Source organism: Pongo abelii, chromosome 19 (genome assembly GCF_028885655.2).
Source record: "Pongo abelii isolate AG06213 chromosome 19, NHGRI_mPonAbe1-v2.0_pri, whole genome shotgun sequence".
Lineage (NCBI taxonomy): Eukaryota > Metazoa > Chordata > Mammalia > Primates > Hominidae > Pongo > Pongo abelii.
In genome coordinates this window covers 44,783,330-44,809,179 of record NC_072004.2, presented here as the reverse complement: position 1 = coordinate 44,809,179, position 25,850 = coordinate 44,783,330, and the positions used below count along the sequence as shown (strand labels likewise).

The window sequence follows — 25,850 nt, the reverse complement described above, 5'->3', positions numbered from 1 at the left end:
GTGTATATTTATTTTAAAAGAAGTAGCTGCTGTAAGATACTGTCATAAAGGTCTTCTGATCCTTCCAGTTTTTCTAGTATGCATTTTCAGTGTAACTAATCATACAATAACAGAATATTACTCAGAATATGATCATTGGTAGATAAAACCAGTTTTGTTTTTGTTTTTTTAAGGATGATGATCCTTTCTGTTAAACAACATTTTAACTATATGGATTTACTGTTTCATAATGTAGTTGTTGACCATGGGATTATTAGTCATTTTTTTTATTTCTAATGGTCCTATTAGTCATTGTCATGTTAAAATAGAACATTTAAGAGATTTGATAAAAGTACATGAGTTTAACATTTTAGCATGGTTTTTTTGTTGTTGCTAAAAAGCCTTACCAGAGAGATTTGGCATACTTTTAGTTCTAAATTTCTAATATACAACTGTTTCAGATCACTGTTAGCTAAATATTAGATGTACTGTATCATAATTTCATTATGTTGGAGAAAACCTCAATTGCTTTAATATTTGGAATATAGGTATTTCAAATTTTTATTTTTGCTTCACAGTTTTCAGAACTATGGTTAGAATTTTAACATTACATTTGGTGATCATGGCCTATCTCTCGTGTTTCCTATAGCTGTGATTAGAAGTTTTATTATAATTCTTATTGCTTATGTACAAATAATTAATAATCTTTACCTTTGCAGGATGTAAGCTGTCCAATAAGGCAAGTTCCCACAGGTAAAAAGCAGGTGCCTTTGAATCCTGACCTCAATCAAACAAAACCTGGAAATTTCCCATCCCTTGCAGTTTCCAGTAATGAATTTGAACCTAGTAACAGCCATATGGTGAAGTCTTACTCGTTGCTATTTAGAGTGACTCGTCCAGGAAGAAGAGAGTTTAATGGAATGATTAATGGAGAAACCAATGAAAATATTGGTAATTTTTTTTTACTAGATTTTATCACTGGAGATTAAGATGGTCATTGAAAATGATTGTACCACTGTTCCTTCATGATAGTCATGGTGCTGAGTCTTAAAGCAAACAGTGAATTCACCTCCACCTCAACATTTTGTTGTGCAAATTTTCAAACATAAAGGACAATGAGTATTTTATAGTGAACACCTATCTACTTACCTCTTAGATTCAACAATGAACATTTTATTATACTTGTTGCATATTTATCCCCCTACCCATCCCTCTTTTCTTCCAACAATTGTGAATTCATCTTTGAGGTATTCATTCAACAAACACATAGGTGCTGGGGATGATTTAATTTAATTGAAGATGATTAAAACATTCAGTCCTATCCTCAAGTCTCACAACCCTAGTGTAGGGAAATAGACATGAAATATATCATTGCAGCAAAATGATGAGTGGCATAATACAGGTATATGTGAAGTTCAGCAGAGAAACACGTTGGAAGAAATAATCTTTGACTCTTGAAGTATTGATTGAAATTTTTGGAGAGTTACCATGAGTGAGAAGGAGTTTGCCTAGCAAAGATAATTCTAAACAGAAACATTAGCATTTGCAAAGATGTGGGGTTAATGTTGTGAGTGTTAAAAAGAACATATAGTAAAAATGCAAAATTGGAAAATGTGGTCTGTATATTATTGCAACTTTAGTGTAATTCGTACCTCATTTGGGATAAATGTAGCATGTTTTATGTTAAGGGACCATATATCATAACATTTTTGTTCTAATGCTTGATTTATGAGAAATGTTTGTTAAATTTAGATGTCAATGAAGAGCTTCCAGCCAGAAGAAAACGAAATCGTGAGGATGGGGAAAAGACATTTGTTGCACAAATGACAGTATTTGATAAAAACAGGTAATGTTGATGAACAAATGAGGCTCCCACAATGTTCTGGAAATGTTTTCATTCTGAAGCAGAATATAATTATTTATATTGATTATTTCATTGCCTTTGTTTCTTTTTATTCTTATGGATGAAAAAACAAATTTGCAAACACTGAATTTTTGTCTGTTTCATAGAAAACAATAATTAAGGAACTATTTGGATAGATAGCTCAGTTAAACTTACTTATTTGGCAAATATTTTCTGAGTGTCTACTCTTTGCCAGACACTGTTCTAGACATTAAGAAGGCAACAAAATCCCTTCCTTCACCATGGAGCTTAACTTTTAGTGGAGGAAACAGACCACCACCCAAAAAATCAACTAATGTCACTTAGTGATGAGTGTTGTGAAGAAAGATAGAGAATAAATGGTTCCTGTTTTAGAGAGATATCTTCTGGGAGGAGGTAGTATTTGAGAAGAGACTTAAATGGACTGGGCCCTACGTAAATCTTGGGGTTATGTGTTTATTAAAAATTAAGGAAGAGGAGCTGGTCATGGTGGTATGCACCTGTAGTTCCAGCTACATAGGAGGCTAAGGTGGGAGGATTGTTTGAGCCCAGGAGTTCAAGGCAACAATTAGCTGTGATCATGCCACTGTACTCTGGCCTGAGTGACAAAGTGAGATCCCATCTTTTTTTTTTTTTTTTTAGGATGGTGTCTCACTCTGTCACCCAGGCAGGAGGGCAGTGGCGCAATCTCTGCTCACTGCAACCCCTCTGCCACCTGGGTTTGAGCAAGTCTCCTGCTTCAGCCTCTGGAGTAGCTGGGACTACAGGTGTGTGCCACCACGCCCGGCTGATTTTTTGTATTTTCAGTAGAGACGGAGTTTCACCATGTTAGCCAGAATGATGTCGGTCTCCTGACCTCGTGATCTGCCTGCCTTGGCCTCCCAAAGTGCTGGGATTACAGGCGTGAGCCACCATGCCTAGGCGAGACCCCATCTTTTTTAAAAAAAAGAAAGAAGGCCGGGCGCAGTGGCTCACGCCTGTAATCCCAGCTCTTTGGGATGCTGAAGCGGGTGGATCACGAGGTCAGGAGTTAGAGACCAGCCTGGCCAAGATGGTGAAACCCTATCTCTACTAAAAATACAAAAATTAGCCGGGCATGGTGGCATGTGCCTGTAATCCCAGCTACTCAAGAGGCTGAGGCAGGAGAATCGCTTGAACCCAGGAGGCAGAGGTTGCAGTGAGCCGAGATCACACCACTGCACTCCATCCTGGGTGACAGAGCAAGACTCTTATCTTTAAAAAAAAAAAAAAAAGAAAAGAAAATCATGTATAATCATTGTGTACCTCTGTGCATTTTGTACAGGATGGCAAGAAACACAGACTTATAATAATTTCTGCAATTTCTGTTTGGAAACGAAATATTTTAGTGAAAATATCACCAGTGAAAGAATGTCTGGGAAGCAAATCCAGCATTTTTTCTTTTTGGGATTGGAGAAAGAAACCTATGCCGTCATTTCTTGTACCAGGCTGTGTGCTGGTAGTTAACAGTTTATTGTCAGGTATAGGACAAAGAACCAGGGAAAGTAACTAGGCCATTTCTCCTATTGTTTATTTTTTATTTATTTATTTGTTTATTTTTGAGACGGACTCTCGCTGTGTCACCCAGGCTGGAGTTCAGTGGCATGATCTCAGCTCACTGCAACCTCTGCCTCCCGGGTTCAAGCGATTCACCTGCCTCAGCCTCCTGAATAGCTGGGATTACAGGCACCCACTACCATGCCCAGCTAATTTTTGTATTTTTAGTAGAGATGAGGTTTCACCATGTTGGCCAGGCTGGTCTGGAGCTCCTGACCTCAGATCATCCACCTGCCTTAGCCTCCCAAAGTGCTGGGATTACAGGTGAGCCACCGTGCCCGGCCAGTGTCTTTTTAAAGTCAGAAATTTTATTGTGGATCGAAGATTTAAATGGAAAACAATAGAACCATAAATGTACTAGAAAATAGTGGTCATGTCTGTGGGGGAAACAATTAAAATGAGGCACACTGGACTTCATCGATGCTGTTAATTGTTCTATTTTAGGCAGCATGGGGTATGTTCTATTTTCTTTTTTAATCACTGTACCTGACACATATGTTTACACATTTCTTGTAAGAAAAAGATAATGCTTTTATTTTAAAGAAAAAGTGCCAAGAAGAAACTGGGAGAATTTCCCCACAGCAGCTTATTTTGAAAATATTCACCTGGGCGTGGTGGCTCACGCCTGTAATCCCAGCACTTTGGGAGGCTGAGGTGGGCGGATCACGAGGTCAAGAGATCGAGACCATCCTGGCCAACATGGTGAAACCCCATCTCTACTAAAAATACAAAAATTAGCTGGGCGTGGTGGTGCGTGCCTGTAGTCCCAGCTACTCGGGAGGCTGAGGCAGGTGAATCGCTTGAACCCGGGAGGCGGAGGTTACAGTGAGTTGAGATCGTGCCACTGCACTCCAGCCTGGTGACAGTGAGACTCTGTCTCCAAAAAAAAAAAAAAGAAAAAGAAAAATTCAAAACTATAGGAAAGTTGAAAGAATACTAAAGTCATTTAATATCCACATACTCTTCATCTAGATTGTATCTGTTGTTAACTTTTTGCCACATTTTATTTATGAGTATATATTTCATTTTTGTGCTGAACAATTTGAAAGTTTGCTTTATTCCTCATTTATAAACTCTCTTGCATGTATCTCCTAAGAACAAAGACATTTTCTGGTATAACCACCGTACACTTATGAGGAAAATTAAAATACAAATACAATACTGTCTCCCCAGTTGACCTCAATAATGTCCTTTATAATTTGTCCTGTCCCCACCCCGATTCCATAGCTAGATGTCATAGTTCTTCAGTCTCCTTCAATTTGGAATAGTCCCCTAGCCTTTTTCCCTACCTTCTGTGACATTTTTCTCCCAGTATAGGCCTGTAGTTTTGCAGAATGTATCTCAATTAGGACGTCTGTGAAGATTTCCTCTTGATTAGCTTCAGGTTAAAGATTTTTGGCAGGGATTCTAATGAGTGATGTGTTCTTTACATACTACATCACAGACAAAAGGTAATATTAGGTTTGATCACTCAGTTAAGATGCTGTTCACAATATTTCTCCATTGTAACAGTACTTTTTTTCCCTTTTATATAAACCAGCATATAATTCTTATGCTAATATGTGAAGCTGAGTAAATATCAATTTTCTTCCCATAGCCTTTCACCCAATAGTTTTAGCATCAATTGATTATTTTTGCTTGAATAAATTATTCCTTTGGCAGTTGGAAAATGGTAATTTTCTAACATTTCTTCCACATTTATTTGCATTTTTATATGAAGAAGAGCATTCCTTCTCTGCTCCCACTGCTTCACTTGACTAACCCTAAAAAAAAATATTTGTGTGTATATATATAGAGAGAGAGAGAGAGAAAGAAAGAAACAGGCAGGCATGGTGGCTGATACCTGTAGCCCTAACACTTTGGGAGTCCAAGGCAGGAAGACTATTTGAGCCCAGGAGTTTGACACCAGTTTGGGCAACATAGCAAGACCTCGTTCCTAAAAAGAAAAAAAAAATTTTTTTTAAAGTTACATGTAAATTTAAAAAGAAGAGCGTTCCTTTCCCCAGCTTTGATATTTTAAAATCAGTATGGATGAACAAATTCTATTTATTCAATTAGTTTTAATCTATTGATACTGTTATTTTAATGCTCAAATTGTCTCATATTTGGTCAGGAGGAGCCCTTCTAAGTAGGCCTCTGTGTTCTGTTTTGTTGCTGCTATTTTTTCCTGATTTTCTAGAATAGTAAGATATACCAGAATCACCTTCTCCTTTTTTTTTTTTTTTTTTTTTTTTTGAGACGGAGTTTTGCTCCTGTTGCCCAGGCTGGAGCGCAAAGGCACGATCTCAGCTCACCGCTACCTCTCCCTCCCGGGTTCAAGCGATTCTTCTGCCTCAGCCTCCCAAGTAGCTGGGATTACAGGCATGCGCCACCATGCCCGGCTAATTTTGTATTTCTAGTAGAGACAAGGTTTCTCCCTGTTGGTCAGGCTGGTCTTGAACTCCCAACCTCAGGTGATCCTCCCACCTCAGCTTCCCAAAGTGTTGGGATTACGGGCGTGAGCCACTGCGCCCGGCCTACCTTCTTCTTTTGTTACCTCTGCTCTGAAGTTGTGATTTCTTCAAGCAGTCCTGATTCCTTATAGAAGAATAGTATTTTTAAGCCAAAATCTGCATGTTAGATGTGTAAAAATTGTTTTTAAAATCTCACAGAGGGCTGAGTGCAGTGGCTCACGCTTGTAATCTTAGTACTTTAGAAGACCAAGGTGGGAGGATCTCTTGAGCCCAGGAGTCTGAGGCTGTAGTGAGCTCTGATTGTGTCACTGCACTCTAGCCTGGGTGACAGAGCGACTGTCAAAAAAAAAAAAAAAAAAATCCAGTTAACTCCTTGAAATAATAACCAATATTAAAAAGCCATATAGGAAAAGAATGCAAAGTTGAACAAAATAAAAATCAAAAACTTCTTCAGAAAACAAAAAAGCCACCATAACCAAAGTCAAAAATGACAAGATGGGGAGAAATTATTTTCAACTTGTCTTTCAGGTAGATATCTCATTCTTGAATGTAAACAGGTCATACTAATTTTAAAAGACCACTGCCCAATAGAAGAATGGGCAAAGGAAACAATAAAAAGTTTACCAAAATAGATATATATGGTTCTTAAACAATTAAAACGATAAAACATCTGAATTAAAAGTACACTGAGATGCGTTTTTTCACTTACCAGATTGACAGAGACCAAAAAACTTGATAAAGCACTTGATGAGGCTGTGGGGGAAAGGTCTCCACGTACATTACAGATAGGAGGGTGCATTGGATTGTAGGTATCAAATGTACACCCACAAAATGGAATAGTATATATCTATTTAAAAGCATAAGGAAGCTCCTTTTTGATTTAGAAATATATGAATTTATTACCTATTTGAATAAATAAATTAGTTTTTAAAATAGAGAGTTGAATGGCTTTGCTGATGTACTATTGAAGTTGACTAAATTTAAGTAGTACAGCATAGAGAAAAGACAAAAATTCTTAAGTGTCAATCGTTGGGTTTTAAGAGACTTTAGAGACAGACACCTGGATTCATTTGCTAGATCTGGCTATTTACGGTTTGATTTAAAGGCAAGTTATTTAGCCTTTTCTTGCCTCAGTTTTCTCTTCTGGCAGTGGAGTAATAGTACATAGTTCATAGCATTGTTGGGAAGATTAAATGAACCATGTAAAATCTTTATAATAGTGCCTGGCACATAGTGAACACTCAATAAATGTCAGCTGTTTTTACCTAATAGAATTTCTCTAAGAGTGATGAAGAGAAGCCAGTTTCTTGATATATACAGTTAATTACTGAGCATGGTTGAAGAATGGTGTTTAGTAGTGGTTACTAGTGTTTAAAGTATGGAAAAAATAAGTTATACATAGACACATATGTACACACACCTTAAAACTATATTGTGTGAATATATTTGAATTATTTGATTCAATTAGTATTCCATGAAGTGTTTATTGAGCACCTATATGTGCCAGGTGCCCCCAGAATTCCATAGTTACCAGATTCGTCATTATAATAATCAGTTTACTGGTCAAGTATAAAAGTAAAAGATTCTAGTTCAAACAATTACAGTAGTTAGAAGTAACAGAATTCTTAGTGTTTCTCTAAGACGAGCATTGTAACACTGTTATCCTATTTTTAAAAATATAAAGCCTGGGCCGGGCACGGTGGTTCACACCTGTAATCCCAGCACTTTAGGAGGCCGAGGTGGGTGGATCACGAGGGCAGGAGTTTAAGACCAGCCTAGCCAAGATGCTGAAACCCGTCTCTACTAAAAATACAAAAATTAGCCCGGCATGGTGGCACGCGCCTGTAATCCCAGCTACTCGGGAGGCTGAGGCAGGAGAATGGCTTGAACCTGGGCAGTAGAGATTGTGGTGAGCGGAGATTGCACCACTGCACTCCAGCCTGGGTTGCAACAGAGCAAGACTCCATCTCAAATAAATAAATAAATAAAGCCTGTACTTAACGCTTTATATTTAATGTTGACAACGTACCAGGTTTTGAGACCTCAGGCATATTATACTTTACATGTTTAGAGTTATATCTGAGTAGCTACAGTAATGAATTCCTAGTAATACAGTTTTTAGTGTACATCATTAAAATTGCTTTCATCAGGACTGGAGTGTAGCTGTATTTTTAAAATCTTGTTGGGTTTGTAAGCTAGTTTATAAATTTAATAAATGCTTTTAGTATAAATCTAAAGATGTAGAATTTGTGTACTTATAGTAATAACACAGGTTACTTTAAAGTATATGTGTTTGTCTAACAGGCGCTTACAGCTTTTAGATGGGGAATATGAAGTAGCCATGCAGGAAATGGAAGAATGTCCAATAAGCAAGAAAAGAGCAACATGGGAGACTATTCTTGATGGGAAGGTATGGACTACTTAGAAGGTTGAGCACGTTATAGTTATGAACTCCCATTTTTGATTGATGTTTTCTTCTCCAAATGCTAATTCATGTTGGAAGTAGAGTCCTTTGTTTTTTATACTTTAAAAAACACAAGTAAATGATATAGTCAGAGCATTTAACCGAAGGTATTATTTTATTTTTTATTTTTTATTTTTTGAGGGGGAGTTTTGCTCTGTTTCCCAGGCTGGAGTGCAGTGGCATGGTCTCGGCTCACTGCAACCTCCACCTCCCGGGTTCAAGCGATTCTCCTGTCTCAGCCTCCCGAGTAGCTGTGATTACAGGTGCGTGCCACCATGCCTGGCTAATTTTTTTTATTTTCAGTAGAGACGGGGTTTGACCATGTTGGCCAGGCTAGTCTGGAACTCCTGACCTTGTGATCCGCCCACCTTGGCCTCTCAAAGCGCTGGGATTACAGGCATGAGCCACTGCACCCGGCCACACGGAAGGCATCATACTTTGAGAGCCAGACTGCCTGATTCAAATCTCTGCTCCTAGCTATGTGGCGTTTGGCAAGTTACTTATCCATGTCTCAGTTTCTTCACCTGTAACATGAGACACAGAATTGATGAATTAGATGAAATAATAAAATATTTAGTACAGTGCCTGGCATACAATAAGTGCTCAATAAATGTTAACGGCTATTTTAAATTCTATTCATTGTAATGGCAGGTAATAAGGGATGACTAGTAATACATTTATCAAGAAATCTGCAGAATTTAGATTAAGCATACTTAAAATAACTCTTTTAAGAGATAAAGAGGAATCCATACATTTCTTAAATAGGTAGATTCAAAACTAACGATGTCTTTTATTTCTAAATATGTTAGGTCAGTGTACCATCCAATGCAAAATCTCATAAGGATTTTTTTAAGCCTTAAAATTAGTTCCAAGTTAATCTAGAAGGATAAGTATTTAGTAATACTAAGGGAAATTTTAGAAAAATATTTTGAGAATTTTTACTTACCAGTTTTAGTATGATATACAATATACAGTAGTACATACCATAAAGTTAAGAGAATTTAAACCCTATGGTATAAGCATAGGAATAGACAAGCATATCATTCAGGCATAGTCCTGAAATAGTTTGATGTATATTTGAAATTTAGTTTATGATAAAGGTGGTGGTTATAGCGATGTGAGAAAGAGAAACTGTTCATTAATTGTGACAACTCTTCTCCAGTCATCTGGAAATAATCTTAGACCTAATACATTCTGGAAGGCTCATAAACATGTGAAAATGAACATTCATAAGCATGGAAAAAAAATAGGTGAATGTTAATATATTGCAGTGAGGAAGACCCTTCTAAGGATGATTTAAAAGTAAGAAAGCATAAAGTAAAAATTGTCGGGTTAAAATTAGTCATTTTTATACTGCAAAATATCTAAAGTTACAAATTATGGAATGAGGAAATACCTGTAACAAAATGCTAATATGAATACATAATATTGTGAATTATAAAACAAGAAAAAGATACGCAGTCTAATAAGAAATATGTGTCAAGAACTATCACGCAGTTCTTAAAAAAACATAGATGGCCAGCAAACTTTTAAAGCAGTACTCAACCTTATTAGTACTCAAAGGCATGCAAATGCAGAGATACTAGTTTTGAGAGTTCAACAAAGTTTAAAAGTTTGACAGTTTCTAGTGTTTTAGGGATGTGAGGACACATATACTCTCAAATAATATTTTGATGTTAACAGTAAGTTGGGGCCGGGCTCAGCGGCTCATGCCTGTAATCCCAGCACTTTGGGAGGCCAAGGCGGGTGGATCACCTGAGGTTATGAGTTTGACACCAGCCTGGCCAACATGTCAAACCACATCTCTACCAAAAACACAAAAATTAGCCGGGCATGGTGGCAGATGCTTGTAGTCCCAGCTACTTGGGAGGCTTAGTTAGGAGTATTATTTGAACCTGGGAGGCAGAGGTTTCAGTGAGCTGAGATTTTGCCGCTTCACTTTACCCGGGGAGACAGAGCAAGAATCTGTCTCAAAAAAAAAAAAGGTTGATACAGTCTTACTATAGGGCAGACTGGCAATATGTATAAAGTTAAAATTGTATATATAGTCTTTAACAATTCAAATTTTATATTTTTGTCACACTGTAGTAACTTGTTAACAAAAGATGTAGGTAACAGGTTTTCTCAGCATTTTTTAAATAATGAAACGTTAGAAACATGTTAAATCTAAAAAGCTATTAAAAAGGATGATAGTTTGACAAGATTTCCATATTAAATTTTTACATAAGTGTGTGTGTGTGTGTGTGTGTATATATATATATATTTTTTTTTTTTCCCCTCTTTCTAAAATTTATAATAGTGGTCAACTCCAGGTGATGAGATTTCAAATAATTTTTATCTATACTGTTTGGGTTTTCTGCATGGATTTATCTTTATGATCTTTTTCATTTTAAATTTCTTGTTTTAAAGTATGTTTTTATTCATGAGACTATAAGGATTATATATATGAAGGGTTTTTGTTGTTGTTGTTGGTTTTGTTTGTTGTTTTTGGTTTTTTTTGTTTGTTTTGTTTTTGAGATGGAGTTTCACTCTGTCACCCAGGCTGGAGTACAGTGGCACGATCTTGGCTCACTGCAACCTCCGCCTCCCGGGTTCAAGCGATTCTTCAGCCTCAGCCTCCTGAGTGGCTGGGATCACAGGTGCGCACCACCATGCCCAGCTGATTTTTGTATTTTTAGTAGAGATTCACCATGTAGAGTTTCACCATGTTGGCCAGGCTGGTCTCGAACTCCTGACCTTGTGCGCCCGCCTCGGCCTCCCAAAGTACTGGGATTACAGGCATAAGCCTCCGTGTCCGGCCTGGCCTTTTTTTTTTGTTTCTGTTGAGATGGAGTCTCGCTCTGTCACCCAGAGGTGGAGTGCAATGGCGTGGTCTTGGTTCACTGCAACCTCTGCCTCCTGGGTTCAAGCAATTCTCTTGCCTCAGCCTCCTGAATAGTTGAGATTACTGGCATGCGCCACCACGCCTGGGGGTTTCACCATGTTGGCTTGGCTGGTCTCAAACTCCTGACCTCAGGTTTTCCACCCACCTCGGCGTCCCAAAGTGCTGGGATTACAGGTGTGAGCTACTGTGTCCGGCCTATCTGGAAGCTCTTAACCCTGTAAAATGGGCATCCTTTTAAGTCAGAGCATATAGATTTACCTCTTTTTAAAAGTTCTGAGTTTTTTTATTTTGTTTTGTTTTTTTGGGTTCCTTAATTGACTAAACCAATGCTGGTCTAATAGATAATTGGGTTATTTGATTTTTTTAAATCTTGTCAAAAATGTTAATAGTGATTATACTTGAACCTGTGTCAAGTATTTTATAAGATAAATTCCTGTGGACTGCTGTGTCCAAACTAGTCTCTGAACACACTTCTACTACATTCTAGTCTAAATAGTTTTTTGTTTTGTTTTGTTTTTTGAGATGGAGTCTTGCTCTGTCGCCAGGCTGGAGTGCAGTGGTGCAATTTCGGCTCACTGCAACCTCTGCCTTTCGAGTTCAAGCGATTCTCCTGCCTCAGCCTCCCGAGTAGCTGGGATTACAGCCGCCATGCCCAGCTAATTTTTTGTATTTTAGTAGAGACGGGGTTTCACCATGTTGTCCAGGATGGTCTCGAACTCCTGACCTCATGATCTGCCCTCCTCGGCCTCCCAAAGTGCTGGGATTGCAGGCGTGTGCCATTGCGCCCAGTCCTCTAGTCTAAATAGTTTTAAGAGGATTACTTTGTAATAATGATATAGAAGGAGTTTAGGCCTCAGTGGCAGTAAAATAAATTGAAGCTCATTGAAGATTACTTGATCTCTCCTATATTTGAATAGGAAAGTAAAAATCAGAAGCAAGTAGAACAATTGAGATACTCTAGTAGTAAGGCAATACTGATCTATACAAAGGTTTTTTTTTTTTTGGTGATCCTTGAAGGACAAGAAAGAAATGATAGACATTTCAAAAAGGACTTGGTAATTACATGAGAAACGAAAGAATAGGAATCAAGTATAATTCCAGAATTTTTAGCTTAGGGTCACTAGTAGAATGATAATGACAAGAACAAAAATAACGTGAGAAGGAAAGTGTTTTAGAAGAAAAGATACTGGATACACTTTTAAACATGTTTTAGTTCAAGGTGACATTGAGATCAACTGGCAATGTCCAAGAGGCAATTGGAGATATGAGTTTACAGTTCAAGTGTAAGGATAAGAATGGAGAAACAATTTGGGATCATCAGCTTAATAGGTAAATTCTTGAGGATGGGTGAGTGATTCAGTCAGATGGCTAAAAGTTAGCTATTTTCAATACCTCAGTGTCCTAAAATCAAAGAAGAGAAGCACTGGCAGTCATTGTCAGTGAAACTGAGAGAAGTCAAAGAAAATTACTAATTGAAAAGCTGTTCAATTTACAAAAAAAAAAGTGGTCACCTAAGAGCAAAGGTTGCATGCTGGTGGGCTTTGGGTACCACAATTTTGTTTTTAAGACATTTCAAGGCCAGGCGTGGTGGCTCATGCCTGTAACCCCAGCACTTTGGGAGGCCGAGGCAGGCGAATCACTTGAGGTCAGGAGTTCAAGACCAGCCTGGCCAAGATGGTAAAACCCCGTCTCTACTAAAAACACACACATAAAAATTAGCCGGGCGTGACGGCAGGTGCCTGTAATCCCAGCTACTTGGGAGGCTGAGACAGGAGAATTGCTTGAACCTGGGAGGGAGAGGTTGCAGTGAGCTGAGACCACACCAATTGCACACCAGCCTGGGCGACGAGTGAAACTCCATCTCAAAAAAAAAAAAAAGACATTTGAACTGGTTAGCAACAACCTAAATGGGAAATTTTCCCATGAAAACTTTGATTTCTGACCTATTTGGAAAAATCTGAAAATCTGTCTGTGTTGGACCAATGTTTTCACATGGCAACAATTCACCTGTTGCTGATCAGTGGTCGCCTCTTTTAGACAGCCTGTGCTCTCCAGTTCAAGTTCTACAGTGTCCGTTCCATACTTTGACTTTGTTTGCCTAGCCATCTCAGTCAGCATTTGGATTTTCAAGACAAATCTATTAAGGCAAATCCACATTGACTTATAATGAATTTTTTTTTAAATTTCTGCAATTTATTTGAATTCATTATCTGAGTCTCCAGTCTTTTCATGTTTTTTATTTTTTAGAGGCTGCCTCCATTCGAAACATTTTCTCAGGGACCTACGTTGCAGTTCACTCTTCGTTGGACAGGAGAGACCAATGATAAATCTACAGCTCCTATTGCCAAACCTCTTGCTACTAGAAATTCAGAGAGTCTCCATCAGGAAAACAAGCCTGGTTCAGTTAAACCTACTCAAACTATTGGTAAGAAAACATTGCAATCAAAATAATAAAATAATGGTTTGCAGAGTTAGGTCTTGTGCTTTAGATTAATTCATTTGTGTTTTGCTTTATGTGATTCTTTTTTTTTTTTTTTTTGAGATGGAGTCTTGCTCTGTTGCCCAGGCAGGAGTGCAGTAGCGTGATTTCGGCTCACTGCAACCTCTGCCTTGTGGGTTCAAACGATTCTCCTGACTCAGCCTCCCGAGTAGCTGTGACTACAGGCGCATGCCACCACACCTGGCTAATTTTTTGTAGTTTTAATAGAGACAGGGTTGGCCGGGCGCAGTGGCTCACACCTGTAATCCCAGCATTTGGGAGACCAAGGCTGGCAGATCACAAGGTCAGGAGATGGAGACCATCCTGGCTAACACGGTAAAACCCCGTCCCTACTAAAAATACAAAAAAATTTAGCCAGGTGTGGTGGCGGGCACCTGTAGTCCCAGCTACTTGGGAGGCTAAGGCACGAGAATGGCGTGAACCCGGGAGGCGGAGGTTGCAGCCGAGATTGCGCCACTACACTCCAGCCTGGGCGACAGAGCAATACTCCATCTCAAAAAAAATAAAAGTAAGTCAATAAATTAAAAAAGTGGAGACGAGGTTTCACCATGTTAGCCAGGATGGTCTCCATCTTCTGACCTCATGATCTGCCCGCCTCAGTCTCTCAAAGTGCTGGGATTACAGGCATGAGCCACTGTGCCCAGCCCAGGAACTATGTTTTTTATAACTCACACATAAGTTTTTCTGTTTGTATGTTGTTTTGTTTTTTGAGATGGAGTCTTGCTGTCTCACCCAGGCTGGAGTGCAGTGGTGCGATCTCAGCTCACTGCAAGCTCCACCTCCTGGGTTCATGCCAGTCTCCTGCCTCAGCCTCCTGAGTAGCTGGGACTGACCACAGGCGCCGGCCACCATGCCCGGCTAATTTTTTTTTTTTTTTTTTTTTTTTTGTATTTTTAGTAGAGACGGGGTTTCACCGTGTTAGCCAGGATAGTCTCAATCTCCTGACCTCATGATCTGCCTGCCTCGGCCTCCCAAAGTGCTGAGATTACAGGCGTGACCCATCATGCCCAGACTAATTTTTTTGTATTTTTAGTAGAGATGGGATTTCACCGTGTTAGCCAGGATGGTCTCGATCTCCTGACATCGTGATCCGCTCGCCTGGGCCTCCCAAAGTGCTGGGAATTACAGGTGTGAGCCACTGCGCCCAGGCTGCAGTGCGGTGACGTGATCTCGGCTCGGCACTATCTCCGCCTCCCGGTTTGAAGCAATTCTCCTGCCTCAGCCTCCCGAGTAGCTGAGATTACAGGCACACACCGCCATGCCTGGCTAATTTTTGTATTTTTAGTAGAGACAGGGTTTCATCACGTTGGCCAGGCTTGTCTCAAACTACTGATCTCAGGAGATCCACCCATCTCGGCCTCCCAAAGTGCTGGGATTACAGGCATGAGCCATTGTGCCCAGCCAGTTTTTAAGAGGAAAAAACATTTACAAATAGAGTTAACTTTCTGCTGAGTTTAAGGCCCAAGTTGCAGTGTTCTATCATTTTTATTTTACTTTTTTTTTTGAGACAGGGTCTCTCTGTGTCACCCTGGCTGGAGTGCAGTGGTGCCATCTCAGCTCACTGAAACCACTGCCTCCCAGGCTCAAGTGATCCTCCCACCTTAGCCCTCCATATAGATGGGACTACAGGCTCGTGCCACCACACCCTGTTAATTTTTGTATTTTTCGGTAGAGATGGGATTTTGCTGTCACCCATGCTGGTCTCAAACTCCTGAGCTCAAGCAATCTACCTACCTTAGCGTCCCAAAGTACTGGGACTACAGGCTTGAGCCACTGCGCCTGGCCAAGTTCTGTCATTTTTGTATCTGTCCAGTAGGTACATTGTCCTTGACCTGAGAGAGCACTCATGTGTCTTTATCTGCCTGTTTAAAGAAGGCAGAAGGCTTAAGTTGTCCTCTTTGACCACTCATGTACACTCATTGTGTGCAGGTCACAGTAATGGTCAGATTAAGGAGATATAAGAAATGGGGCTGGGCGCAGTGGCTGACATCTGTAATTCCAGCACTTTGGGAGACCAGGGTGGGTGGATTGCTTGAAGCCCAGGAGTTCAAGACCAGCCTGGGCAACATAGTGACACCCTGTCGCTTATAAAAAATAAAAAATATAAATAAAATAAGAAATGGCTTGTGTCAGGGGAAGGTTTTGCAAGTAAACTGTAGTATGGGCACTTCTCAGAATACTCAGAAGCCAGTGAAATAGGTAAAAGATTGCATCAAAACTAAGAAAAAGTTCTATACAAATTATACCTAATTGTTAATCATGTAAGGAAATATAAATACCTTTTTTTCTTCTTATGTCTGAGAGGAAATATACCAGAATCATTTGTCACTATCTTTTTAGATTTGAAATAATTATTTTTTTTGGAGACAGAGTCTTGCTCCGTCGCCCAGGCTGGAGTGCAGTGGCGCAACCTCAGCTTACTGCACCCTCTGCCTCCCGGGTTCAAGCAATTCTCCTGCCTCAGCCTCCCAAGTAGCTGGGACTACAGGTGTGTGCCACCATGCCTGGCTAGTTTTTTTTCATAGAGATGGGGTTTCACCATGTTAGCCAGGCTGGTCTCAAACTTCTGAGCTCAGGCAGTCTGCCCACCTTGGCCTCCCAAAGTGCTGGGATTACAGACATGAGCCACCGTGCCCGGCCTGAAATAATTTTAATATAATAAGTGTAACTTACTTTCTGATAAACCAACACTTAGTGCCTGCTCACACCTGGGATCTGAGAATACAAACACCAATTAAAACCACACTCTGGGCTGGGCACGGTGACTCATATCTGTAATCCTAGCACTTTTGGAGGCCGAGATGAGCAGATTGCCTGAGCTCAGGAGTTGAAGACCAGCCTGGGCAATATGGTGAAACCCTGTCTCTACTAAAATACAAAAAATCAGCCGGGTGCGGTGGCGGGCGCCTGTAATCCCAGCTACTCAGGAGGCTGAGGCACGAGAATTGCTTGAACCCAGGAGGTGGAGGTTGCAGTGAGCTGAGATTGCGCCACTGCACGCCAGCCTAGTCACCAAAGTGAATCTGTGTCAACAACAACAAAAAACACATTCTGACCTCAGAGTGCTTAAAACAGCATGGTAATGACATATAATTACTTGGAGTTACTTTTATAATTGTTTAGGACATAGGAGGTGGTTTTTTGTTTTTGTTTCTGTTTTTCTTTTTTTGACAGAGTCTTCCTCAGTCGCACAGGCTGGAGTGTAGTGGCGCAATCTCAGCTCACTGCAAGCTCTGCCTCCCAGGTTCATGCCATTCTCCTGCCTCAGCCTGCCGAGTAGCTGGGACTACAGGTGCCTGCCACCATGCCCAGCTAATTTTGTATTTTTAGTACAGATGGGGTTTCACTGTGTTAGCCAGGATGGTCTCGATCTCCTGACCTCGTGATCCACCTGCCTCGGCCTCCCAAAGTGCTGGGATTACAGGTGTGAGCCACCGCGCCCGGCCCTGTTTTTGTTTTTTGAGACGGAGTTTTGCTCTTGTCACCCAGGCGGAAGTGCAGTGGTGTGGTCTTGGCTCACTGCAACCTCCGCCTCCCGGGTTCAAGCAATTCTGCTTCTGTCTCCTGAGTAGCTGGGATTGCAGGTGCCCGCCACCATGCCCTGCTAATTTTTTATATTTTTAATTAGAGATGGGGTTTCGCCATGTTGGGCAGGCTGGTCTCTAACTCCTGACCTCGTAATCCTCCTGCCTTGGCCTCCCAATATGCTGGGATTACAGGCGTGAGCCACCGCGCCCGGCCAGAGGTGCTTTTTAAGGAAAAAAAATATGTCCTGCCAATAGACCTTAACATCAGATTAGGGATGCTGATTATGGGTATTGTTCCCGTAATCATCAGTTGAGGGAGATAACAGAAATGTATTTAAATACCAGAAGTAGAGTTCTGTGAAACCTTTAATATTTAATAGTTTTTGAGAGGTATGTTATTTTGCTTTTCAAAAGCAATGTTTTTATTGAATATAAAAGTGTATGTTTTCAGCTGTTAAAGAATCATTGACTGCAGATCTACAAACAAGAAAAGAAAAGGATACTCCAAATGAAAACCGACAAAAATTAAGAATATTTTATCAGGTAAACATAGCTGACCCTTCTTAAAGTAATTATGAAATGTATTTGTTTTTTGTATGTCAAACATGAAACTTTTTTGTTCATTTTTATTTAATTAATTTATTTATTTGAGACAGGATCTCACTTTGTTGCCCAGGCTGGAGTGCAGTGGTGCAGTCTTGGCTCACTGCAACTTCTGCCTCCTGGGTTCAACCAGATTCTCACGCCTCAGCCTCCCGAGTAACTAATTACAAGCACATGCCACCACCCCCGGCTAATTTTTGTAGTTTTTGTGGAGACAGGGTTTTACCATGTTGCCCAGGCTTGTCTTGAGCTCCAAGCGATACATTTGACAGTGTCTGCCTTGGCCTCCCAAAATGCTGGGATTAACAGACGTGAGTGACCTCGCCTCGCTGGGCATATTTAATTAAAGAGAATATCTCTAATTTGATTTTCCTTTTAAATTTTTAAAACTATTTTTAGAAGTGATATTTAAACTTAAACAAAATATCTTGTTATGCGTAAATTGGAGATTTGCTTTTTTTTTTTTTTTTATTGTTTTTAGTTTCTCTATAACAACAATACGAGACAACAAACTGAAGCAAGAGATGACCTGCATTGCCCTTGGTGTACTCTGAACTGCCGCAAACTTTATAGTTTACTCAAGCATCTTAAACTCTGCCATAGCAGATTTATCTTCAACTATGTTGTGAGTAATTTTTCATATTTTCTCAATTTGTGTTAAGAAATCTCTTGTACCCCATAAATATATACACCTATGTACCCACAAAAATTTTTTAAATTAAAAAAGGGAAAAAATAGGCATTAAGTACAAGATAGCATGACTTTCAGAAATTGTACTTTGTATAAAAATAACAAATTTCTGTATTTGATAGATTGCCGTATATATGGATTACAGTGAATGATTCAGAGTTGACATATATTTGGAATTATAATTAATGTTTGTGTAGTGTCTCTAATTGACTCACAAAATCCTCAACCAACTCTTTGAATTAAGTGATAATTTTTTTTATTCTTGCTCAACCAAGAAATAATTTGTACAAAGTCACCAAGCAATAAATGACATAGTTAAGATTTTAACACATTTTGTTGACCCCAGGTCTTCTGATTGCCTGTTTACCATGCTGATGTCCCTGGCCTATTTTAGTTTTCTAAATATGAAGAGCCCTACCATGCTGGTGTGCCTGGCCTATTTCAGTTTTCTAAATATTAAGAGCCCACAAATTCTTTAATTAAATTGGAGGGATATTTAGGATAGGATAATTAATTTTTTTTTTTTGGACATTTTTGTTGCAGTATCATCCAAAAGGTGCTAGGATAGATGTTTCTATCAATGAGTGTTATGATGGCTCCTATGCAGGAAATCCTCAGGATATTCATCGCCAACCTGGATTTGCTTTTAGTCGCAACGGACCAGTTAAGAGAACACCTATCACACACATTCTTGTGTGCAGGTAGGTAAAAAGGGCATATAACAAAAATTTAAGCTCTGATTTTTACTGATGTTGGAGAAACAAAGGAGCCAGACGAAGCTACTAGTTAGTTAGGTGGAAATTATTATTTTTCAGTATTAGGTGTCTATGGGGTTGTTAACTAGTTTATAACACTTGATAGCTCCTATTTCTACAGAGAAGTTTTCTCACTTTTTCTTTGAACTTTATACTTAAGTTTTAATGATGTTAATGTCACTACTGCTGCAGTGGTTATTGGGATTAAAGAATTCTGTCAGTAGAAGTTTCTGGATAATTGGTTGAACCTGGGAGGCCGAGGTTGCAGTGAGCCGAGGTCGTGCCATTGCACTCCGGCCTGGGCAACAAGAGCGAAACTTCATCTCAAATAATAATAATAGTAATAAATAAAATTACAAACAGGGAATCTTTAATCTTAGTAAAACTGAAAAAATTTTTCAGGCAGGTGTACGCGTATAACCAGTGTTACGGCTTTTCTGCTTTGTGAATATACATGAGTTAGAATACACAGTTTTGACATGTAGGATTTTATATGCATATTCCTATCTGAATGTGCCTTAACTAGCACTTCATTTCTTTTTCCTCCTTTTTAACTGTAACTTTTCACACCCAGAAAGACAGTTTGTGTTTGAATTAATATGTAATAGGTTTGATTTACATTATGTACCGAAAGAAAATAACTAGTGGGGGTGTGCCTCTAATACTGTTGTTTTATGGTTAGTTTTATAAAATGGTGATGTTGCAGATTATCACAGATCTCAACTCCTAGTCGTGAGGTTAGATGGTATACATGTAGAGGCCATAAATCAACATTTATTTCTTTTCATTAGACCAAAACGAACAAAAGCAAGCATGTCTGAATTTCTTGAATCTGAAGATGGGGAAGTAGAACAGCAAAGAACATATAGTAGTGGCCACAATCGTCTGTATTTCCATAGTGATACCTGCTTACCTCTCCGTCCACAAGAAATGGAAGTAGATAGTGAAGATGAAAAGGATCCTGAATGGCTAAGAGAAAAAACCATTACGGTAATTATTATTATCTTTATTGGCAATTATCTTGGAACATTATTAATTTGTTTTGAAAATCGCTTACTATGAACTAGACTTTTAGTGTAAAGGAACTTTTTTTTAAAAAAAATTAAGGAATCCAGAAATGTACAGTTTTTAAAATTATGTCACTTTAAAACTTAACCAAGTCAGGCTGGTGGTGGTTGCTCACACCTGTAATCCCAGCACTTTGTGAGGCAGGTGCATTGCCTGAGTTCAGGAGTTCAAGACCAGTCTGGACAGCATGGCGAAACCCGGTCTCTACTAAAAATACAAAAAATTAGCCGGGCATGGTGGGCTAGTAGCTGGGACTTTGTAGTCCCAGCTAGTCAGTTGGCGGAGGCAGGAGAGTTACTTAACCCCAGGAGGTGGAGGTTGCAGTGAGCCAAGATTGCACCACTGCACTCCAGCCTGGGTGACAGAGCAAGACCCTGTATCAAAACAAACAAAAAAGTTACCAAGTTAAAGGGAAGATGGATTTTCTTCAAGTAAATTTGTATTGTGTGTTTTCATTTCTATATTTATAGGTAATCGTAATTTAGGCTTTCCCTTTTTAAATGACGGCAGGTGTGCTGGCTCATGCCTGTAATCCCAACACTTTGGTAGGGCAAGTTGGGCTGATCACCTGAGGTCAGGAGTTTGAGGCCAGCCTGGCCAACATGGCAAAACCCCGTCTCTACTAAAAGAAAATACAACAGTTAACTGGGCATGGTAGCGCGTGCTTGAGATCCCAGCTACTTGGGAGGCTGAGACAGGAGAATTGCTTGAACCCGGGAGGTCAAGGTTTCAGTGAGCTGAGATCGTGCCACTGTGCTTCAGCCTGGGCGATAGAGCAAGACTCTGTCTCTAAATAAATAAATAAATTAAATTAAATTAAATTAAATGACTGCTTAAATAGAAGTTAATTTTAAGAAATGTTGCCACTTTGCTGTATAAATATGTTGTGGTATTTTTAGTTCCAAAACATTCTGTTTTTGACATTCTCACAAATTTTTCTTAAAATATGTGTTTAATAGGTGTTTTTCTTTTTCCCAGCAAATTGAAGAATTTTCTGATGTTAATGAAGGAGAGAAAGAAGTGATGAAACTCTGGAATCTCCATGTCATGAAGCATGGGTAGGGTATTTCTAAATTAATTTAAATATTTTATTATTCTTTATGGTCTTTTGCTGTTTCACATTCTAGAAATCTTGCGTGTGTTAGAATCTTATTTAAAATTCTATTAATGTATATTTGTCCCAAATTTTATTCTAGTCCAATGTTTTTTGGTTTGGCAGGTTTTTTTTAGGTACAAAGACATTCCTTTTGGTATTATTTATAACAATGAACTAATATTATATTCATTAGTATTAATAAAATCAGGGCAAAAACCGGGCCTTGCCTTTAGAACTTGTTGGAGAGATGTGAGTCATTGCAGCATTATATATCAGGGTTGTGGTTCCGTCAGCTTTCAAGAGGAAACAGGCTGCTGCAACCCTGGTGTCCGTAGGAAAGGGTGTCATCATCATAGACCCTCCTCAGAAATCACTGGTGCCCATCCTAACTCTCGTAGTAGTGTTTCTCCCATGCTTGCAAACTCTATCAGGGTTGACTCGTTCACACTCAAAACATTTTATAGAGCTGGGCACAGTGGCTCATGCCTGTAATCCCAGTACTTTGGGAGGCCAAGACAGGTGGATCACTTGAGGTCAGAAGTTAGAGAGCAGCCTGGCCAACATGGTGAAACCCTGTCTCCACTAAACGTACAAAACTTAGCCGGGTGCAGTGTCACACACCTGTAATCCCAGTTACTCGGGAGGCTGAGGCACTAGAATCACTTGAAGAACCCGGGAAATGGAAATTGCAGTGAGCCAAGATTGCACCACTGCACTCCAGCCTGGGCAACAGAGTGAGACCCTATCTCCAAAAAAAAAAAGCCACCTTGGTGGGACCTAGAACCAGGGAGCAGCAGAAGGCAAGACGGAGCTGTAGGTTCATTTAATGACCCAATTTTCATGCCTTTTATTGCCACGTGTTACATGTCTGGAAATCCTGAAAATTACCAGTTATTACCACAATTTTTAACCATTGGTTAATTTTTCAGAATAAAACATGGCTTTTTGGATTTGTTTACCATTTCACAGAGGTGAAAGGAGAACAATTTTTGTTTCTTATTCCTTTGTGGCTGAAAGTATGTTCCCAGCTTGGTGTGGTGGCTCACACTTATAATGTTGGCACTTTAGGATGCCAAGGCAGGAGGATCACTTGAGGAATTCAAGACCAACCTGGGCAACATAGTGAGACCTTGTCTCTACTAAATTTTTTTTCTTTTTTTTTGAGACGGAGTCTCGCTCTGTCGTCCAGGCTGGAGTGCAGTGGTGTGATCTTGACTCACTGCAAGCTCCGCCTCCCAGGTTCACGCCATTCTCCTGCCTCAGCCTTCGGAGCAGCTGGGACTACAGGCACCCGCCACCACGCCCAGCTGATTTTTTGCATTTTTAGTAGAGACGGGGTTTCACAGTGTTAGCCAGGATGATCTCCATCTCCTGATCTTGTGATCCACCCGCCTTGGCCTCCCAAAGTGCTAGAATTACAGGCGTAATTACCCGGCCCAAATATTTTATGCTTTTAAGACTGCTTATGTAATTGAAGAACAGAAATTATATCTACTGTTCTAATGGCACCTGTTTAAGCTTAAGTTAGATTAAATCTCTTGAAATTTCTAAAATGGTAAGCTCATTCAGATGATTGAATCTCAGTTTCTCTATAGTTTTACTGCTTCTTTAATCATCTTTTATTTTACTGGAATTGGATATAGTCTTATTATAATGGTTATCACTATTGCATTTGACAAAAATGCTTTGTATTGCTATTCATATTCTGTTTTTATTAAATAGGTTTATTGCTGACAATCAAATGAATCATGCCTGTATGCTGTTTGTAGAAAATTATGGACAGAAAATAATTAAGAAGAATTTATGTCGAAACTTCATGCTTCATCTAGTCAGCATGCATGACTTTAATCTTATTAGCATAATGTCAATAGATAAAGCTGTTACCAAGCTCCGTGAAATGCAGCAAAAATTAGAAAAGGGGGAATCTGCTTCCCCTGCAAACGAAGAAATAACTGAAGAACAAAATGGGACAGCAAATGGATTTAGTGAAATTAACTCAAAAGAGAAAGCTTTGGAAACAGATAGCGTCTCAGGGGTTTCAAAACAGAGCAAAAAACAAAAACTCTGAAAAGATCTAACCCCATGTTATGGACAAACACTGAAATTACATTTTAGGGAATTCATCCTCTAAGAATTATGTTTTTGTTTTTAATCATAGGTTCCAAACAGGCACTGTTAGATGAAGTAAATGATTTCAACAAGGATATTTGTATCAGGGTTCTACTTCACTTCATTATGCAGCATTACATGTATATCACTTTTATTGATGTCATCAAAACATTCTGTACTTTAAGCATGAAAAGCAATATTTCAAAGTATTTTTAAACTCAACAAATGTCATCAAATATGTTGAATTGGTCTAGAAATTATTTCATAGATAAATTAGAATTTTTTTTGCATTTATGACCGGCTGTTTTTCTACTTTGTAGTTGTGAGACATTTTCTTGGGGAGGGAAAATTGGAATGGTTCCCTTTTTTAGAAATTGAAGTGGTCTTCATATATCAACTACAGAAAAGGAAAAAAATAGAAATTGAAGGATTTTTATGAAATTATATTGCATTACTATTTGCAGTCAAACTTTGATCCTTGTTTTTGAAATCATTTGTCAATTCGGAATGAAAAGTTACAATGTAAGATATTTTACATAAGTTGATTTTATAATTAAAAAATAGCACTTCTTCATCTTATGCCTGTTTGAGAAGATATTAAATTTTCACATTGTTGACAGTGAAATGCTATGTTGGTTTATAAGATTACTGACCATTTGTTTTCATGTGGATAATTTTAGTGCATTGCTCGCCCAGTATGTTTTTTTTTTTTTAACTTGAACATTTTGCTTGTTTTGGTTTTTCTTTTTTAATTAGATAATCACATGGAAAATTAAGCTGTTCGTATCTTTAAATTAGGATTGCAAACCAAGGGAAGAACACATTTGAGATTTTAAGATGTCACTTATAAGGGGAGAAGTGTTCTTAAAAAGTCAACCAGAAAACTGTTATGCCTTTTATTTCTTTGCAAGGATGTCTTTGTAATGTGTTTCATGAATAGAATATCCAATACAGATAAGCTGACTTGAATCATTTTGAGCAATTTTGCCCTGTGTTATATGTGTTTCACGCACATATTTGCAGTTGGATTTTCTCCAACAGAAAGTGGATTCACTACTGGCACATTAACAAGCATCAATAGGTTTTTATTCCAACTCCGAGCACTGTGGTTGAGTAACATCACCTCAATTTTTTATTATCCTTAAAGATATTGCATTTTCATATTCTTTATTTATAAAGGATCAATGCTGCTGTAAATACAGGTATTTTTAATTTTAAAATTTCATTCCACCACCATCAGATGCAGTTCCCTATTTTGTTTAATGAAGGGATATATAAGCTTTCTAATGGTGTCTTCAGAAATTTATAAAATGTAAATACTGATTTGATTGGTCTTTAAGATGTGTTTAACTGTGAGGCTATTTAACGAATAGTGTGGATGTGATTTGTCATCCAGTATTAAGTTCTTAGTCATTGATTTTTGTGTTTAAAAAAAAAATAGGAAAGAGGGAAACTGCAGCTTTCATTACAGATTCCTTGATTGGTAAGCTCTCCAAATGGTGAGTTCTAGTAAACTCTGATTTTGCCTCTGGATAGTAGATCTCGAGCGTTTATCTCGGGCTTTAATTTGCTAAAGCTGTGCACATATGTAAAAAAAAAAAAATAGATTATTTTAGGGGAGATGTAGGTGTAGAATTATTGCTTATGTCATTTCTTAAGCAGTTATGCTCTTAATGCTTAAAAGAAGGCTAGCATTGTTTGCACAAAAAGTTGGTGATTCCCTCCCCCAAATAGTAATAAAATTACTTCTGTTGAGTAAACTTTTTATGTCATCGTAAAAGCTGAAAAAATCCCTTTGTTTCTATTTATAAAAAAAGTGCTTTTCTATATGTACCCTTGATAACAGATTTTGAAGAAATCATGTAAGATGATAAAGCATTTGAATGGTACAGTAGATGTAAAAAAAATTCAGTTTAAAAGAACATTTGTTTTTACATTAAATGTTTATTTGAAATCAAATGATTTTGTACATAAAGTTCAGTAATATAAAAGCTGTATTCTGTTTTGGGGTTTTTTTGTTACTATGCATTGTTAACATGTACATTAAAATTTCGATTTAGATAGCATAGTAAGATTTCAGCCTCAAATGAGTCAGAGCTAATAAGAAATTAGGAAAATCTTAATGTGAAATCCTGCTTTCAGCAGTTACAACTAATATGTCATTTATGGTATTTCATAAATATTTAAAAATTTATAGTTCAGAGTAATGAAGGAGAGATTCATTTTTCACAGCATACCTTTTTATACTATTTAAACTTTTAAGGT

At 38.6% G+C, this 25,850-nt stretch overlaps 1 protein-coding gene across 6 annotated transcripts in view; it reads left to right on the top strand.

Moving 5' to 3' along the window:
• The window catches only part of SUZ12 (SUZ12 polycomb repressive complex 2 subunit), a 63,937-nt gene extending 38,361 nt beyond the window's left edge, over nucleotides 1-25,576 (top strand). For 5 of the 6 annotated variants that reach the window (XM_054535643.2, XM_024235231.3, XM_024235225.3 and 2 more), the window contains 10 exons: nucleotides 699-930; nucleotides 1,732-1,825; nucleotides 8,194-8,299; nucleotides 13,485-13,662; nucleotides 17,716-17,807; nucleotides 18,349-18,492; nucleotides 19,101-19,258; nucleotides 20,104-20,302; nucleotides 21,359-21,438; nucleotides 23,199-25,576. In XM_054535643.2, the coding sequence (XP_054391618.1) occupies nucleotides 699-930; nucleotides 1,732-1,825; nucleotides 8,194-8,299; nucleotides 13,485-13,662; nucleotides 17,716-17,807; nucleotides 18,349-18,492; nucleotides 19,101-19,258; nucleotides 20,104-20,302; nucleotides 21,359-21,438; nucleotides 23,199-23,544 (1,629 nt within the window). In that variant the 3' untranslated portion in view covers nucleotides 23,545-25,576. The remainder of the gene's footprint in view (nucleotides 1-698; nucleotides 931-1,731; nucleotides 1,826-8,193; nucleotides 8,300-13,484; nucleotides 13,663-17,715; nucleotides 17,808-18,348; nucleotides 18,493-19,100; nucleotides 19,259-20,103; nucleotides 20,303-21,358; nucleotides 21,439-23,198) is intronic. The other variant, XM_054535641.2, reaches the window with a different exon arrangement.
• Nucleotides 25,577-25,850: the final 274 nt, after the last annotated feature.